This window comes from Numida meleagris, chromosome 4 (genome assembly GCF_002078875.1).
Source record: "Numida meleagris isolate 19003 breed g44 Domestic line chromosome 4, NumMel1.0, whole genome shotgun sequence".
NCBI classification, from domain to species: domain Eukaryota; kingdom Metazoa; phylum Chordata; class Aves; order Galliformes; family Numididae; genus Numida; species Numida meleagris.
In genome coordinates this window covers 44,156,822-44,175,129 of record NC_034412.1, presented here as the reverse complement: position 1 = coordinate 44,175,129, position 18,308 = coordinate 44,156,822, and the positions used below count along the sequence as shown (strand labels likewise).

At 54.0% G+C, this 18,308-nt stretch overlaps 1 protein-coding gene across 1 annotated transcript in view; it reads right to left on the bottom strand.

Moving 5' to 3' along the window:
* Positions 1-14,700, bottom strand: part of CXXC4 (CXXC finger protein 4) — an 83,728-nt gene extending 69,028 nt beyond the window's left edge. Inside the window, exons 1-3 of the mRNA XM_021393760.1 lie at positions 14,617-14,700; positions 13,142-14,060; positions 12,789-12,982 (exon numbers count right to left, since the gene is read on the bottom strand). Of these exons, the coding sequence (XP_021249435.1) occupies positions 12,789-12,982; positions 13,142-13,952 (1,005 nt within the window). The 5' untranslated portion in view covers positions 13,953-14,060; positions 14,617-14,700. The remainder of the gene's footprint in view (positions 1-12,788; positions 12,983-13,141; positions 14,061-14,616) is intronic.

The following is an 18,308-nucleotide window of genomic DNA, read 5'->3' as shown; positions in this document are numbered from 1 at the left end:
GTATCAGAAACAACCCCTGGAAAACAGATGGTGCTTTTGGAATAACCACACAACCTTGCCCAGCTGCATCTTGGTGCAGGGGATGGTCGGTCAGCTGCAGGCTTGGTGGGTTGCTTGCCAGTCAGGCACATGTTTTTGCAAGAGCACTTCTTTGGACGGCGGCATAGCAGAGCCCTTGCTCTACCTCCCCTCATTCCACATTTCAGTTGAAGCACATCCTCGAGTTGGTGTGAGGAAAGGAAACACCGGCTGGCCTAGGGGGCTGCCCAGGCTGCCCACCTGTTTGCTTCTGCACATGCGCTGGGCCCTGGCCTCACATCAAGCAGTTTGCCTTCAGGGCTGCTGCCCTCCCCGCTTCCCCCACCTGCTGTCCCCCCAGAATGGTACCCACTTGCATTTGGGTGTCCCACATGCATCTGAGCACAGGCCAATTCCTTTCACAGCTTTAAAGTGTAACATACTTTAAATACTGACATACAGAACCGCTGATGGGAGACAGCATTGCAGCACATGAGATTACCCTAAAAGCAAAACCTTGGGACACAAAGACTTGCTGGTATAGGTGACCTTGTATACAAATACCAGCTTGTCTGAGCAGGGTCTGTGCTACTGCCATGTCTACCCTGTGTGGCCATGGATCAGCAGCCCAACCCACGCTACCCAGCACCCAGTCCCTCTCCATGAGGGCTGGCACTTCACAGATCACCTGAACACCAGCTCCCACAGTCAGTGGGCTGGTTTGCAGATACACTTGCCCCCATTGGTAAGAATTTCCTTGGAACAGCAGCTCCAAAGCAGGAATCACTGGCAGCCAGCCCCGCTGGCCCCCACCACAACCTGCAGCACAAACAGCTGCTTGGGAACATCAAGGATAACCCCAGGTCGGCACAGGCTGTAAAATGGCTGCTGAGCTCCAGCCAGGGATGTGGATTCATAATTCATAAGGAGGTCGGCTGCAGGAAAGGCTCGAGTTCAGAGTGGTAGAAAGCAATCACACGCCTAAATTGATCTCAAAAGAGCAGCCAGACATGCAAATGTATTGAACTCGATATATTGTCTTCGCCTGAAAACTAAACGTAATGCTCCTCCATGGGTCCATCTACCTAAACACGAAAAACCGCAGCTAGCTAGACAGATTTAAAGGCGTAGCGACTGCGATGGCCTTTATTTATTTCCTCAAAACATCAGGTCGAGTTACTGTCAGACGCTGTCATATCGGCTGGAAGGAAAGGTGCAATGTCTGATTAAAAGGTCATTCAGACCTTTAAATACATGGAATAGTATTTCTGAAGGGCAATTCTGTGGTTTAAGATGTGTGTTTTTGAAAAACCACAAGGTATGGAATTTTGCATCTGGAGGTCAAGTTCTAATTACAGATACACATTTACAATTAAACATCCATTGTGCTAACCCCCCCCCCCCCCCCAATGTGGGAGTGAATTTTTCATCCATGATAAACAAGAAAGCTTTTAAAAAGGGAGTAGGTGGCCCAAGTTAAAGCAAACTCGACTTATGAGATGAGGCCCTTAGGGCCTAGCCCTGCAAAAGCCATGGTTATTTCAAGACAAAAAAGACCCTGCAGCCCACTCGGTGGCTCAGCTCAATTGCAGCCTCCATCTACGGCCGGCACAACTAAATTTGGGAATCCCAGCTGGGAAAGGCAGCTCTGGAGGAGATTAGGGCACTCTGTGGCCCCGTGCTCTGCCAGCGGGGTATCATTATCCTGAGTGACAGTGAGGACAGATTCCCCCACGCATCAGGCAAGGAGCAGGCCGGGGGCTGATCAGCATTCCTGAAGGCAGCCGTCGCCGTTCGCACTGGTGTAAATGCTGACAAACGGCAGCCTGGCTCCCAGGAGAATGCTCAGAAAGCCGTAATGCTGTAAAGCACGGCAGGATGGAGGATTTATCCCTGCGCAAGCCTGCTGCCAAACGACCTTCCCGCTTAACACTTGCTATTGCGTTTTTCTCTCGGCAGCTTTCACCAGGACATAACTTTGCTGCAGAAGTCGAAGGTGCAGCTCAGATGTGAAGATTCTGGGTTTCACAAGGTGAAAAAGGCAACCAGGATTGACAGAACTGGGAAAATCCCTGAAATTAAGCACCAGTAGGAAAATCACATATGCGTATCCATCACCAGAGACTTCATTCTGACAGCTGAGCACTTCGTTTTTATATCAAAGTTGTTCATTAAAGATCAGCACCCTCCACATCCAGGGTGATCGACCACCCAATGGACTCCAAGGGGCTACTCACAGGCCTACCTGCTTTCCCAGGCCAGCCTCAGCCCCAGCTCGTGGCCACTTTATACCTACAAAACCTGTTGGAAGTGCCCATGAGTCTCACAGCCATTGGAAAGATTCTGCAAGCAGATGAGAATCAGGAGAGTCGGCCACTCCTGCTATGGATGCTGTTGTCTGGAGTGCACCCAAATCCTTGGGTTTACTCTAGATCACTTTTAGTACTATTTTCAGTAGGGCTACAGAATCCCTTGGGTAGAGGTGAGCCGCATTCTGAAATAGAATAGAATACTAAAATGTATCAGAGTGCTACATGATGATGCCCTAATACCTTACCAATGTTAAAAGATGTTGCATTATGTAAGAACCCTTTGATGTTTGATCCGAGAGCAAAAAATCTCCTCTCACAGAAGCAAACTCACACACTGGCTACAGCAAATTATTTGCCAGATGTGGCACTTCTCTCCGGGAGTCCTGACTAGAACAATCTGGCTCAACAGAGGCCCTTTGAGAAATATATTGCTGCTATGTTCAAGATACTGGCTACACAACTGCGTTTATGAACCTATGCAAGCACAGAAACTGGCAGCACGAAAGGAACTTTGCCCTGTCTGTATCCAAAATCCCAATGGCAACACAACTAAAACTGGTTGATTTTCCCATATTTCCTACAGCAGCAGGAATGGTGCTGGCCACACAGAGGAGAAAGACCTTAGGAAAGTCAGCCTTAAAAACCCTACTTGAGCATCTCAGCCTGGAGAACCATCTCTGCTTGAAATCCCTTCCACAGGAGCAGCAGGTTGGCAGTTAGGCTACTGAATGTACAGCATGAAATCTGGCCCAGATGTGTGGTTTTTTTATAGACAGTTACACATTTACACATTTGCATGCAAATATGTATACATATAAATACACAGATACGTATACACAAAACCAGAGAGAGAAATCCAGTGCTACATGACGACCAACAAGTTCAACTGAGAAGTCATGGTCCCTGCATGAAACACCATTTGGATCGATCAGCAGCCCAAGAGCAAACACTGACCACTGCTGCTCATAAGCTAGTGACTGTACACATCTCTTACACACTTGTGAGTATGGACTACAGAGCACAACGTCCACAAGACTGCCTGAGAAGAGCAGAGAGCCAAAGCAGTGAGCTCAGCCCCAGGTGGGAAGCAGCCTTCCCCCACACCACGTGCTCAAAGGCAGAGCCACCAGGAAAGGAGAGCAGCCTTAGGAAGCAACCGCTGCCCGCTTTGTTCCTCTCATAAATATACATTACCTACAGCGATGACTTTGGGGAAAACCTCCCAGCACTCGCATCCAGCCCGCACAAAGTCTCCTTGAATGTTTGCCTTGAGGCGAGGAGGCTCCGGGGCACAGAGCTGGTGTGTGGATCCCCTGCCTCGTCCCCCCTGCAAATGGAGAGCTGCTGCCAACGCTGAGCCCAAGCGGTAGGAGCTGCCCCAGTCTGTGGCCCCCCCGGGCAGAGGGACAGGCATGGGGTCACACCGCTGGCAGCGAGCTCGTTTCTAAACGAGGCTAAAATCCCTCTCGCTGCGGCTGAGCTGTGGGCCTGGCTCTCTTCAAACTGAGGAGGAGATTTAACATTTATTTTAAAAGCCAGCTTTATTTGCTCTGGGAGGACATGAATCTGCTTGCCGGCAGCTATTTTTCCACTCGCACTGCGTATCTCCCGCACCGTATTTGACACAAACCAGATTGAGCACACACCGGGTTAGGAAACTCATTTGGCTTTCCCCGCCGAGTGCATGAAGCGAAAAGCAAAGCTCTGCCACGAGACGCAGCAAGTGGCAATGTGAGACAAGCAGCTTGTCTGGGGCGATGCCTCAGGAAGCCAGCTCCTCCCCAGCAGCTTCCTCAAGATAACCCCAGGAGCACCGGGTCCTGCTGCAGGGCTCAGTGTGCGCAGCAGCTCCTGGCCCAGTCAGTAGGGTGAGCCTGGGGCAATGGGTTTCTCCACAGGAGAAAGAACGAGCAAATGCATCTCTCCTTTATATGCAGCACCCACCAGAATTTATTTTATATATTCATTTTTTTGCTTTATATACGAGATTAAGTTTGGGGAACAGGTAAACAATTTCAATTTTTGATCTATAAAGAAAAAGAAGTGTAACACCACTGGGGAAAACGGATGGCAAACAGAGATCAGAAGCCATGAGGAACACAGCCTAGCCCAGCTCCATCCCCGCAGAGCACCACTGGCAGCACCGGCCAGCGACTCTGCAGTGCTATGCCTAAGCTGGGGCTGAGCAGGTCAGGGGAGCTGCCACGTGGGGTCTCATCCTGGCAGTGGGAATGAGCATCAACGAGCCCAGTCAGTAGAAAGCTGAGGAAAGTTTTGTACAGAAATTCTTGGATGCCGGCTCGTTACTGTCCCACAGCATAGAGCCCAACGCACTGCTATGCAAAAGACACTACAAGTGAAACATCCAGACCACTGCTCAGCTCCTGCTTTCACCTAAGACCCAGCAGATACCTTCTGCTGGTCATCCTCTGTCAGACACAACCAGCAGGAAACACGCCTTCTGCCAGGGACATGCCCTCTGCCGACCCCCCTCACACACTGCCTCCTAATCAAATCCATCAGCCCCTCTCACTGATCCTCCTCCCAAGCAGGCTCACAAACCGGAATTCTTCTTGTTAACATTCAGTCTGTTAATGAGAAATCCCCACCGGTTCATCACCCAGAGGTGCCAGCCTCCGTGCTCATACTCTGACATCTCTATCACCAGCAAAGCGGCTGCTGTGGGGCACAGCATGCTCGCACAGACTGGTCCACAAGCAGAGGGAGGCACATTTCCCAGCACCAGGCCTGCACTCCAATCTCCTTCCCCTAGAGCTGCTCTGCCTTCGGCATCTTTTCCTCCTGCACGGAGCCTCGCGCCAGCTACGATGCCTCATTGGTTAGCTAACTGCTTCTGTCCTCCGGGATTTCACACATGCTGTTGATAAAAGAGCCAGTGAAAAATACATCCATTAAATGCTTGGCCTCTGCTTCCTTGCTTCTTTCTCTGCAATTTTTTTAATTTTTTTTTTTAACAGAAGAAAAAGATGTTTTGTTCAGTAATCTACCTGGGTCAGGAGCATTTCCAGAGACCTGCTGCAGGTGCTGGCTCAGCTCTCGCAGCCGCCGAGCTCTGCAGGCTGCCCCGCTGGAGGGAAAAGGCAAACCCCTGTACAGCAGGTCGCTGCCATGCCTGACTGGAGGGGAAAGCCTCTCAGGACTGTCCGTGGCTCTGAGCTCCATTCATTCCTTGGTATGTCTTCTGAAATTTTCAAGCATGACAATTAAGATTCATCTCAGTGATTATTTTCACGACACCATCACCTCTGCTGGTCACTGACCTCCAATTTATTCTACATCAGCTTCCAAGCAAGCAGTCAGTGGCGATCCCTGCCTCTAAGGCTGAGATGTGTTGGTGATTTAGAGGGAACACCTTTTATGTCATAACTGTGCTCCTGCCATCAAGTCCTCTCCCACTCACTTCATGTCAGCCACCTATCCAGACCCGTGACCCTGCAAAGCACATTTTCTCTTCTCCCACTCGCCCTAAAACCAGCAGCCTTTGGTTCAGACAGGTAATACTCATTCTGTAGTTTGTGCATGTGACAACATCTGGTGACTGTCTCTCCTTTTCCATGCCTGACCTCTTTGAAAGCACCCCGGTGATCACGCTTTGCCCTCCCTGCGCTTCTAGGCAGAGGAATGAACTTCCTTTCTCCCTGCCATGCCTGCACTTGCTGAGGCCAGTGTACAGCGAGTGTCCCCATGTGCAGAAAGACGGATGCACACAACAACAGCTGCCATCGGTTATTTCCCCTGTGATGATGGAGAAAATTCTTTGGGTTCACATGCTCACATGCTCCTGGTGTACTCCAGCTTCCCTAGGATACGCACAGTACATGCCACCCAAGAAGCCTCCAAGCCCAAGTAGTACTTGTACAACAAACCATCATTCTCAGCCCTTCATTTGCTAGCATCACCTCCTTTCACATTTGTCAGCTTGTCTGTACATTTGCTTTCATCGCGTCCTTGGCTCTGGAACAACTTGTTTGGATCATGAGAATCCTTCCATACCACATGGCTCACCCCAGCACACAGATCCTCTCCATAAATTATACTCACTTTAGAAAAAGAATGAAAGAAACCAGATTTCCCTATCAGTGATGGGACACGGGAAGCCCTGCTTGCCCTTTTCAGGGTCCTCTTCTGATGTGTGAAGCCTTGGCCATCACGAGCTGAAGCTGTGGGAAGAGAGCTACAGGTGAGCTCTGTATCTGCATTGCCGCCTGCTCTCAGCAGCAGCTGCGTGCTGCTTTCTCCGTACCATGGGAGGTCTCAGTGTCACTTTCAGCACGGCCGAGCTGCCCTTCCTGGCAGCAGAGCTCCTTCAGAACCCCATCCGTCTCCCTGCAGTGTCTGAGTCGCTCCAGCTGAGGAGCAGCATGCTTTCTTTGAGGCTTTGCTCATTAGCACCAGCCCAGAGCCAGTCCAGGGTCCTTCCCTGCTCAAGCACCCTGCAGCTGCCCTCTCCTCCTCGCTTGAGTTCACTCATCTGCATCCTGAACTCCCTGGGACTTCCCCTAATTTTCCAGTGTTTATTAGGTTCCGTCCTCCACCTCAAATTCTAACACTGCTTCTCTACTTGCTAAGCTGCTGAATAATCCATTATTAGCTCCTAGCCAAAGGAAGCCTGACACCAGCTAATAATGATCCCACACAGAAGCACAGCAGAGGCCACAGCCAGAGCAGCCTGGAATCACAGGGAACACTGTCCTGAGGCAGGAGAGGGACTGAGCTTGAAAACGTCCCACTCTTTCAAGACTGAGAAGAGGATAAACTCTAGCAGAGCACGGGAAAGAATCAAACTCCACAGTGCCAAGGGCAAAGGCGTTTGATGAGTCTGCAGCCCGCTAAGAATGCAGCATCCAGCACAACCCCCAGGCTGCCTTTATTTAAGTTTCCATATTTCACTTGGCACTGTGGTGGCTGCTTAAATATGAGGAAACTCTGGAAAGCTGCGAAAAAATTCAAAAGGCTTAATGCAAACCTGGCCATGGATTTTTATGATCTTAATTAAGAAGATGCCTAGGAGTTCCAGTGAGGAGGAAATATTTCCTATAATGTCTGAGAGTAGAAGTTAACAAGCCTGCTGGGATCTTTTTAGCCCCTGCAGAGCTGAGGCTTCAACATTATTAAATGGCTGTCGCATCTGAAGTATGGTGCAACAAAGCTCAACAAAGAACGACAGGCACAGGATGCTCAAACAGGAGATGGCTCGAGATGACACCGCAGAGTGATTCCGGACAGGTGTTTGCATGTGACTGAACAAGATATGACTGTGGAACACAATATGGGTATCCAAAAGAAGAGAGAAGACAGACAGGGCAGGCCAGGCTCCCAAACAGCAAAGAAGTGTCTAATGAACCGGCATGCATCTAGACATCGTGGTTCAGCGCAATCCTTCAGAGCAGGTGAGTTACAAAAAAAAATGCAGATGCTACAGCAGGAGAGAAACACTTCCTTGGCCTGGTGGTACTCCTCAGAGAGCAAGGTCTGCTGGCGGTTTATAAACAAGTGGTAGACGCCTTGGGAATTGTCAACAACAGAGGTCAAGTCCCAGGGTCTTCCTTACCGGGACACGAGTTACTTTTTCATTCCTCCTAACTCACTCGGGTACATTCGAAAAGCTTAACATAAGCCTTTCCCTGCACAATCAGCAGCTGCTTCCCACCACAGCCAGTGATCAAAAGGATTATGCGGTATTTGGTGAGACGTTAGGGTGTACATTCTAGGTTTGCCTGCTTAGAAATGTCTTATTCATCAAGCCAAACCCTTAAATCGCAAGCACAATCAGAGATAGAAACCTGGAATCTTCCCTTTCACTGACACGCTTCTTTTTGGCTCTTTGGAAAGCACCTGTTCTCAGCCATCGCTGTGCATTGAATGCATGACACAGAGTGCAGAAATTAATGACTGTCTTTTATTGAACTGCCTAGAGCACATTTCTTTTAAAACCAAAAACGCAATACCAAGATGTTGCTATTCAACAGGGACTGCTTTCTGACATTCTGATCCATCCCCCAGGCAAGCCAAGCCTTCCCTGAGCTTGGTGTCAACCCAGCAAACAGAGATGCACGGAAAGTGACCCCACAAAGCGATGTCAGCGTACACGCACAGGCAGACAGAAATTGAGTCTTGCTCTGAATTGTTGCTTACCATTCCCCACCCCGAACGAGCAGTATGTCACATGGTGCTCACCTATCTACTGGCTTAAACAAGTCTCCTCCTACAAGCAGGGTGTGGTGTGTACGGCCCATAGCATTTTGTACAATCACAGCTGGAGTAACATTTCCCAGAAGTGCTGTAGCTGACATGGGGCTCCAATCCATACTGGCTTCTGTGCACAAATTCCAAAGGGACTCAAACCGTTTGGAGGGAAAAATAAATAAATAAAAAAAATAGTACTCATTACGCTTATTGCAGCTCTAGAAAAAAACTCTTGGCTTCATTTATCATATTTCTCACGACACATGCAACTTGTCCAGCCTAAACAATGCACATCCATTTCATTATGTTGACTTCAAAAAAAAAAAGGAAAAGAAGACAAATGAGTCAGTTGCAGTACTGGGCAAAGCCCAAAGTCTGGCACAGCGTCCTGAAACCCCACGGCACAGCCTGCCTTGGTAAGAAGAAAAATGTGCGGAGAGCTGCTCAGTGCCATCGGGCACAGGACTGCCACAGCCATTAACCTCCCTCACCACATGGACAATTTCCCTGGCAAACAATCACAGTTCAACGATTCAAAGCAAGCTGTTTCCAATGCACGCAGAAAGCAGGGCTTGTATGAAGGAGGCTGTTCAGCCTTTCACCAGCCTACTGTTTTTTGCTGAATTACTTCAAATTTCTGTTCTATTCAGTTCAGTTACCAAATTTCACCAAGAAATTTCCTTCGGTGGGAGAGGCTTCACTTGGAACAAGAAGCGTGCCTTTCGTCCCCTTTTTACAAAGCCCAAAGGCTGCTGTGCTGCATCAAACAGCAGCTCCCACACCGCGTGGATTGAACGCTGCTGTCACGTGGCTAGGCAGCTCCTTTGCTGTGTGGGCATCACGTGAAGAAAGGAAAACCAACAAAATATGAAGCAGTGCAACAGGTTACATCCAGCTCCATCTCAGGATATCCCTTGTGCTAGGCTTTTCATGCTTGGTAATCTGCCAAAGTGCAAGCTCAACTCCGTAGGGCCCTCGGTGCCACGTATCCACTGACAGCAATGTGACACCTTACAAGACACAGTCCTAGAGCAGAAGGCCAAAAGGTTCGGTGAGTGCTCTGAGCAGCAGAGAGCAGGCCTCACTGAGCCATGACGATGTGCAGGAGGCTTTGCATCACGCCATCCCCAGGCACCTCCACAGGCCAAAAGGAAAACCCACTGCTGGAGGCTTTGTGCCACATGGCATCCCCAGCGGTCAAAAGCAAAGCGGTTAAGGTGACCATGTTGGGCGCTGCTTCCGTCGAAACCAGTCGCTGCGACCCTAACCTAGGTGAGGGATCCCAAGCTGCCTTCAGATGTGGCTTGGTGAGGTGCCTCGGGTTTGAAGGTTGTATTTTGTGTTGGTATGCAGAGGCTGGCATTCCCGGTTGGTATCTGGAGGTCGGTACTGCAGGTTGATACCCAAACCTTAATAGTGCACGCTGCTAATTGGTGAGGCTGCTATGAGTAAAACAAGAGGCACCACCTGTTTGACAGAAGCCATCTCACCTCAGGGCTGAACGGTGCACACCAGCTGCAAGCCAGCCCTTCACCCACTTCTGCTATCACTAACCAACGGGGCAGCAGGGTCAGGAGGGCTTCCTCCCAAGAGGGGGGATGCACAGCCCTAGCTGGCTCCCCATCTCCCTAGCTCGCAGGAGGAGTGAGACAAGTCTGCCCATCCGAGGCAAACAAGCAGTCTCAGTGGGTGAATAAAGATTATGTCTCTTTAAACCAACTGTAAATCTGCATGAAGACAGAACATACATACACAAGTAGGCAGTGTGCAATGTGACGTCAATCTGAGTTTTACAGATTTATTATTACTGTACATAAAATCTCCTAGTAATAATAACATTCTATGTAAAATACTAGAGCGTTGGGACACTTTGCGGGTGAAAACAGTACGAGAAAAATAGGAAAAAATAGGTCAAGTGTTGAAAAAAATGCTGGGAGGGAAGCACGCCATTAAAAATGTAAGGGTTGGGGGCTGGAACACATTATTGTGAATCTGTCTTCCACTCGGTGTACTAACCTTGAGAGTTGTATCGCAAAGAACAACGAATTTAAAGGAAAAACGAGAGAAATGCTTGCAGTGGGATCAATCAGTTTGCTGTTTATTGTTGTTATTCTCGCTTTCCGTTTATTTTGTTTTTAAGCACAGTCCCGCCCCTACCTCGAGCCATCTCCACAACTCGCAACCACGCCGAGCACAACTCTTGCACCTTAGGGACGCTCCGGGACACCCACCCACCCACCCTGGCCATGCTGCCACACTCCATTATGTTGTTGTAGAGAATAAAAGAAAGAAAGGGAAACGAGAAACAACCTCAAGGGGAAGGCTGCTCCGCTTGGGACCTTCCTCACCTACTGATCCTACCGCTGTTTCTGCAAGTAAAGGCGCCACGCTCTGTGACATACTTGTGGCACGAGGCAATGGCCGGCTGACACCTCTACAGGTGGGACCAAAGATCTGCGTTTGTGTGGCTGACGGAATGCCAGCGGGGAGAGGGAGGGAAGAGAAGAAGTGAAGGCAGGTGGTCACGAGAGCACGCGAGAGGCTTGTAAATCCATGGTTTTTCAGTCACACTGGTTAAAACAATTCTAATGGATGGTTAACGTTAACAGCCTTTAAGGCTGCCAAACTCCTCCGCCAGGAGTGAGGAAGTTCTGAAGATGCACCTGGGGAAGCACATGAGCCTACTGGAAGATCTGTGAGCATGCTAGCACATTTCCCAAGATATCTCACTTTCCATACAGGTCGATGAGCCCTCAGAAGCTGTAATTTATCACATTCAGCCCAGCAGCACCCGGCCTGGTGAGCCCAATCAGAGAGCCCTGTGTCTTCCTTGCAACCTTTCTATGAAACCAGCCAAGGTGTGCTACTGAGAAAGCCACGAGCTGCTAAGCCTATCTGGTTTCTCGCACATGGAGTCTGTACCGGGCGTGGGGTTAGCAACGCTGGGCCACCACACATGCGCAACGACAGCCAAGAGCATGCAGAGCTACAGAGCAAACTCCAGCGAGAGCAGGTCCCTCTCACCGGTGACTCCCTCTCATCAGTGACTGCGGTGAGGCTGGCTACAGAAGAGTTAACGCCATCAGCCACATGTCACTTCCAGACCCAAGTGTCCCATGGTAGTGCCAACGCCGCTACCCACGTTGATGTAATGCAGGACCGACCAGCGGGCTCTTGCTGCTTTCCCCCAGTCCCTCTGGCTGGCTCACTCCTGCCTGCACCGAGCTGGGGCACCAGGGGAAGGAGCAACGTCTCACTTAGCTGCTAATTTCTGCGACTACAGATCCCGATGTCACCCCACGTGCACTGCTCCTCTGCACTGAATCCATCATCCTCGACACCTCCAGACACATCCAATGTGCGCGCCTCGCCAGCAACGCTATAATTTTAATAATGACAAGGGATTAAGGGTGATTACTGGGCTTCCCTCTCCTCGTCCCCCTGCCTACCGACAACGAGCCCCAGCCGCGCTCCATGCAGCGGGTGTTCTGCCTTCCATTGTCTGTCAGGCTCGGCACGTTCACCGAAACCTCTGCCAACGTGGGACCCTGTCTGCGCAGCCGGGAGCGCTGGGCACATCGTCAGGTCCGGAGGCACAGTGTAAAGACAAGCACGGATGCAGGCCCAGCATATCCCTGCTATTTCCCCACCGTGTTCCCCAGGCCATGAGCGGGCTGCTCTGCAAAACATATTACATGGGCGCGTGTCACAGCACCGGCTCTGCCACCAGCCGGCCCCAGACGGATGAACCAACGCTTCCCCAGACTTCTGCTGGGGCTCTGCTCCGCTCCAGCTCTTCCTTTCCCCACCGCCCCGGCCCTAAAACCGCCCTGAAGCGACCACGATCTCCAGGAAAAGAAAAAGGAAAAAAGAAGAAAGAAAAAAAAAAAAAAAAGAGCGAAACCAGCCGGCCACCAGTCTGCTGGGTCACGCAGCGGGCGCGCCGGGCGAGCAGCACCTCGGCTCGGCTATGCACGTTACGGGGCGGCGGGCAGGCCGCGGCCTCCGACCCCGCAACCCGCAGGGGAGCGGCCGCGGGGCGGCGGGGCCGGGGCCGGGCGCGGCGGGGCGGGGACCGGGGGCGGCGGGCGCGGGGCCGCGCCGGCGGCGGGGGCACCCTCAGAGCCTGAAGGAGGCCTCGGAGAAGGGGTGCTGCATCTTGAAGCTAGACAAGAAGCACTGCAGGGGCGGGGGCAGGGGGTTGAGGAGGGACGGCGGGAGGCTGGGGAAAAAGAAATCATCTCCTCTGACCTCTAGCGAAGTGCCAGGTTTTTTCTTAAGCTCTTCACATTTCCTAAATTTGCAGATCTGGTGTCCCGTTTTGCGGTTCCTGCAACTGCTGCAGACTCCACAGTTGATGAGCCGCTTGCAGGGCACGCACACCCCGCAGCGTTTCCGCTTCTTCTTGGCGGGGTTGCCCGCCCCGGCCCCGGCCCCGCCGCCTCCTCCTCCGCCGCCACCGCCTCCGCCACCTCCGCCGGCCCCCCCGCTGCCGCCGCCGCCGCCTCCTCCTCCGCCGCCACCGCCTCCGCCACCTCCGCCGGCCCCCCCGCTGCCGCCGCCGCCGCCTCCTCCTCCGCCGCCCCCCGCGCCGGCGGCGGCGCCCAGGGCGGAGGCGGGGGCGGCCGAGGCGTGGCTCTGCGGGCAGTCCGCCAGGTTGGCGATCTGGAAGGCGCTGTCTGTGACGGCCGCCGAGGCCGCGGCGGGGGAGTGCAGGGCCGTCATGACGATGACCCCGGGCGGCAGCGAGAGGCCGCCCAGCGCCGGGATGGCCGAGAAGGTGCCGACGCGCTCGGGGAGGTTCATGATGTCGGCTTCGGCGGCGCCGCACTTGAGCTTGTTCATGCACTCGCCCGCCAGCGGCCGGCAGTGCTCGGGGGCCAGGCCGGAAAGGAAGTTGCCGTTGGCCATGGGCAGCGCGGGCTGCTCGGCCGGCGCGCAGCCGGGCTTGCCCAGGCGCTGCGAGTCGCTCCGGTGGTGCATGCCGCCCCTGCCGGCGTGCAGCGAGGAGGCGGCGGCGGCCGCGGAGGCGGCGGCGACGGCGGCGGAGGAGGAGGAGGAGGAGGGCTTCCTCGCGCCGCCCGCCGCGCCGCCGCCGCCGCCGCCGCTGCCCCAGAGCATGGCGGTGGCGGCGGCGGCGGTGGCGGTGTCGCAGTTCCAGGGGGACATGCCGATGCGGGCGGCGGCGGCGGCGGCGGCGCTGGGGAAGATGGGGGTGGTGATGCGCGCGATCTTGGCCGCCTGCGGGAAGGCGCCGCCGTTGGTCTTGTAGAAGGTGGCGAAGGAGCGGTACCTCTCCATCTCCGAGTTGTAATCCACAAGGCTGTTGAGGGCCCCCTCGGGCAGGTGGCTGTCCTTGGGCAGCCCCGGCGCCTCGGGGTTGGGGCCGCTCTCCACGCACACGTTGGTGTTCATGGTGGCGGCGAGCGGGCGGGGGTCGGGGGGGGTCTCAGTCCCACGCGAGGCGCGTCCCCGGCGACGCCGAGCGGCCGGCCGGCCTGGCCTGCCGCATCCTCACGGGAGCTGAAAGACACAAAGTGCATTCCCAGGGGGGGCGGGAGCGAGGGGAGGGCGCGGGGAAGTCCCGGCGAAGTCCGCGGGCGAGCGCGGGACCGGGGCTGCCCACCCGGCGGAGAAAACGTAAGGAAAAAAAGAAGAGGGGAAAAAAAAAAAAAAAAAAAGGAGAGGGGATAAAAAAGAGCCCCGAAGAGGAGGAGGAGGAGGCGGGGAGCCGCCAGCTGCCGCCGTGTCCTTCTGCACCCGGCGGTCATTAGCGCCGCGGCACAGCTGGCAGCGGGGCGACAGCCGACAGCAGCAAGAGGAGCTGGGGCAGGCGGGCCGTGGCCGCGGGCGCTGCGGGAGCCGGGGCTCACCCTGCGGAGAGGGAGGGCTCCCCGAGGCCGTCTGCGGGGAGCCGCAGGGTCAGGGCGGCCGCCCGCAGGCCGCTGCCGGGGGGGTCGGTTTAGAGGCGGGAGAAAGGCACGTTACGGCAGCCTTCGCCAACTGAGGCGAAACAGCAGCAGAACTTCAAAAGCCCTCCGTTTCCGAACAGTGGCTCTTTGTTTTCCAGCTGCCGTACCTGAGCGGCTCAGATATTTCCAGCACCTTTTCCGACGGGTGGCCATCGGGCATGGGCTCGCTCCGGGCACGCCGCGAGGCCGCGTCTAGCTGCCAGACGCCGCCGCGTTCAGTTCCAAATGGTTATCAATTACGGTAATTACGATCGTAATTAGATTAATGAACCGTTCGGAGCCCAACCTACCGAGCGCACCAACTTCATCTTCTCCCGAGGCACCGAAAAGCGGGCTTTATATCAACAGATCCGAGTGAAGGGAGCGCGAACCTGAGCGAGAAGCCTCGCCCCGGGCTGGGGCACGGCGGGAGGAGACCGGGAGCCGCTCTGCGTCCTCCCCAGGCGGGGAAGGGACGAGCCCGGGGTGCTGCCGGCAATACAAAGGCTGCCCCGGGAGGGAGGCAAGCGGAGCCGCACGGCCTCGGGGCCCCCGGCGGCGGCGGGCACGCATCGATCACGCACCGAGAGGCCGCGTGCCCGGGGCTGCGCCCGCAGCCCGCACCGGGGACCGCCGGCGGGAGGCGGCCGTGGCCGTGCATGTTCACTCCCGCACGTCTGGCGTGCAGGAGCCGGGGAGCAGAGGTCATATTTGACATTCGGGAGGAGGGGCGGGGGCAGATTAATTAATAAATTAATGCCGCGGCGCCTTTTCTCGCCCGGCTCTGGCGTTCGGGTACTTTAGCGAGCACAGAGGACAAGAACGACGGCAAAAAATAAAAGATACAAAAAGCCGCCGACAAAGCACAAAATGAGAAAGATAAAAAAGAAAACCCACCGCCCCCCCCACCAAAAAAAAAAAAAAAAAAAGAACACGGAGAAGGAGGGGAAGAGGGAAAAAAGCAAAGCAGTCACTTACCGGGCTCTTTATTGGGGGGGCTCGGATGCGCAGCCTGCCCGCCGCTAATTAGTTGCACATCAGTCCCTAACACAAAGGAGAGGGAGCAGCAGCGGCGGCAGCGAGCATCCAGCTGTGTCCTGGCGGCTCCTCAATTACAACTTTGCGACTTGTAAACAAACTGCGAGGGGCGGCGGGAAGGGGCGCGGGGGGCGGGGGTGCCCATCCGGCAGCGCCGAGCCGCTAAACAAATACCTGCGAGCGCCGTTCCCCTCGCTCCCTCTCTCCGTCTCGTTGCAGAGAAAGGAGGAGGAGGAGGCGGGGGAGGCGGCGGGGGGCGAGGAAGGAGCAGGCACCGAGGGAGCGCGCGTGTGTGAGTGTGTGTGTGTGTGTGTGTGTGTGCGTGCGAGGGCGGGCGGGAGCCCGGGGCCGCGTCCCCGCGCCGCGGCCGTGCGCGCCGGGCGGGCGGGGCGGGAGGGAGAGGGAGGGAAGGAGGGAGGGAGGCGGCGGGGCCGGGGGGAGCGGGCGGGGATGCGGGAGGCGGGCGGCCGCTGCCCAGCCGCCGCGAGAGGCGCGCACGGGCCGCCACCCTGCCCACGGCACAGCACGGCGCGGAGCAGAGCGGGGGTGCTGCGAGAGCCGCGCTGACGGAAGGCGCAGCCTGGCGCGCAACTTGGTACCAGCGGCTCAGCGATCGTCAGCGTCGTTCTTTGCTGCTGCCGCTGATTTTGCGGGCGGTTTAGGTGCTGCGTGTTGCGGGCAGGTGGAAGGGAAATAGAAGGCTTGCAGATGTGACACGGCCTCTGGAAACCCGCAGTTTGCCCGCGACCACGTTTCCATTGGAAGGCCAAAGTTGGGTGGCAGAGTCGGTGCAGGCCGCACGTGGGGTCACCCCGTGGGCACACGGGCAGGCGCACGCCACTCACACCCCCTCTGCTTTGAATCTTACATTTGCCTCTGGTCCAACAGACCAGCGGCAGCCCAGGTCCATCGGACAGCCCACAGTTAGCCGAGAAGCTGCAGCATTTGTATCGTGGACCGGCACGCGTTATTTGGAACCCTCTGCAGCGCACTGAACTGATCATCTGTCTCTAAACACACACTGTGCATTTTGAAATACCCCAAACAGTGTTAACGCAGTAAAGCATCGCCTCCCAAGGAGATGGCATGATCCCTTAGGACAGTTCTCTGGGGAAAAACTTTTGGGGAAAAATACAACCGAGGGGAAATGACATTTCAGGAGCATCACAAAGCGAAGGGGCTCTGAGCACCTGATGGAACTGTAGTGTCCCTGTTCGTTGCAGGGGAGTCAGACCAGATGGCCTTTAAGGTCCCTTCTGACTCAAAGGTTCTGTGATTCCCTACCCCTCTCTCCCTCCGTTAGTTCTCACACCCTGTGCAATACCCCAATCACTTGGCACGCAGTTCAAACACAGAATCCTCCTGAACTGCACATTTCCTTTCATCACAGCCTTGGTCACACACTAGCAGTCCTTTATGAGTTAATTTATTACTCTGAAAGAGTTACATTGTTAATAACCTAAAAGAAGAAAGGGGAAAAACCTCTACCTATCTTTTCTCAGGCATAAGGAAGGACGTTTCATACATTTTTTAATTCTCATGTGAGTGAAATTGCAATGATATAGATAATCCTTCCTCTCCAGCTTGGAAAACTTGCACGTTTCTAGTGCCTGGGAAGAAGCATGGAATTCACTCCAGATGGGTTCCCTCCAAAACCTTCTGTTCAGGAAAGTTGTTTTGTTTTGAGATACAAGCCTGCTTTATCCTGCAGCACACCCCAAGCTTGAGAGCGTCAGAGGATGGGAAGAATGGAAAATGTACAGGTGTTTGTCAGCGAGGCAGCCAACATTCCAGCTACAGCTTTCTCAGGAGAAGCCTTACGAAAGCAATTCCAGATTGTCCTTCTCACTGTAATCCCTGCTTTGATGGAAGGGACGGAAAGTTAGAAATCCCAGGCTCTGCTTTTCATCCAGAAACCATTGCTATTTCATTTTTAGCAAGAATGCAGAGCCCATGGCGAACACAGGAGCTGCTCTGCTCTGGTTGTTCAAGAAGAAAACTGTAAAAGAAGAAACAATCTGAAATTCATGTTTTCTGCTCTTGTTTACTCCATACCTTGCTCTTGTGCCTGGTCTGTAAAGTGGCCATCGTAAATCTATCCCAACCTGCTGTTGATCCTCTAAGCGCTGCACCAGCACTAGAAAAAAGTGGCAGATAGCAGATCCATAGAGGCTGCTGACTGGTTTCTCCTACTATTCTTTCTGTGTGCCATTTCCCCGGGGCTCCTGAAGCCCACAGCTCCAGCACCAGCACTGGCCTCTCTCAACTACCTCCCTGGTGCCTTCCACAAACCCAGCCCGTCCTAGCACCTCGCCAATTGCCAGGCGCTCCACAGCACTTGCAGTAGTGATGGAAAGGACCAGGCAAGAACCAGTCTTTGTATGTTGCAGGAAAAAAAAAAAAAACACCTGAGAACTTCAGGAACACACAGTCTGCTAGCAAAACTAAGGTTAAAACCAGCCATTAAAATGCCTTGCTTATCACCCAGTATTAGTGAGAACTGCTCTCTTCATTTCTGTTTGAAAGGAAACGCAGTGATTACTCCCTGTTACAGACACCTACAAATATTTATGAAAATAAGCAGTGTGATTTTTTAAAATAGTTGTCACAGCCCGCACAACCTGAGCACGGTACAATCCTGCTCTGGGCACAGCTGCTGCAGTGCTGCATCCAAGCAGGAGCCTGGCAGCTTTCCAAAGGAAGCAAGTATTGATGCTGAAAAGTGGATTCCATAAGGAAGAGGTCCCACCGTAGTTGCATCAAGCTACTTTAGGGCTTTAAG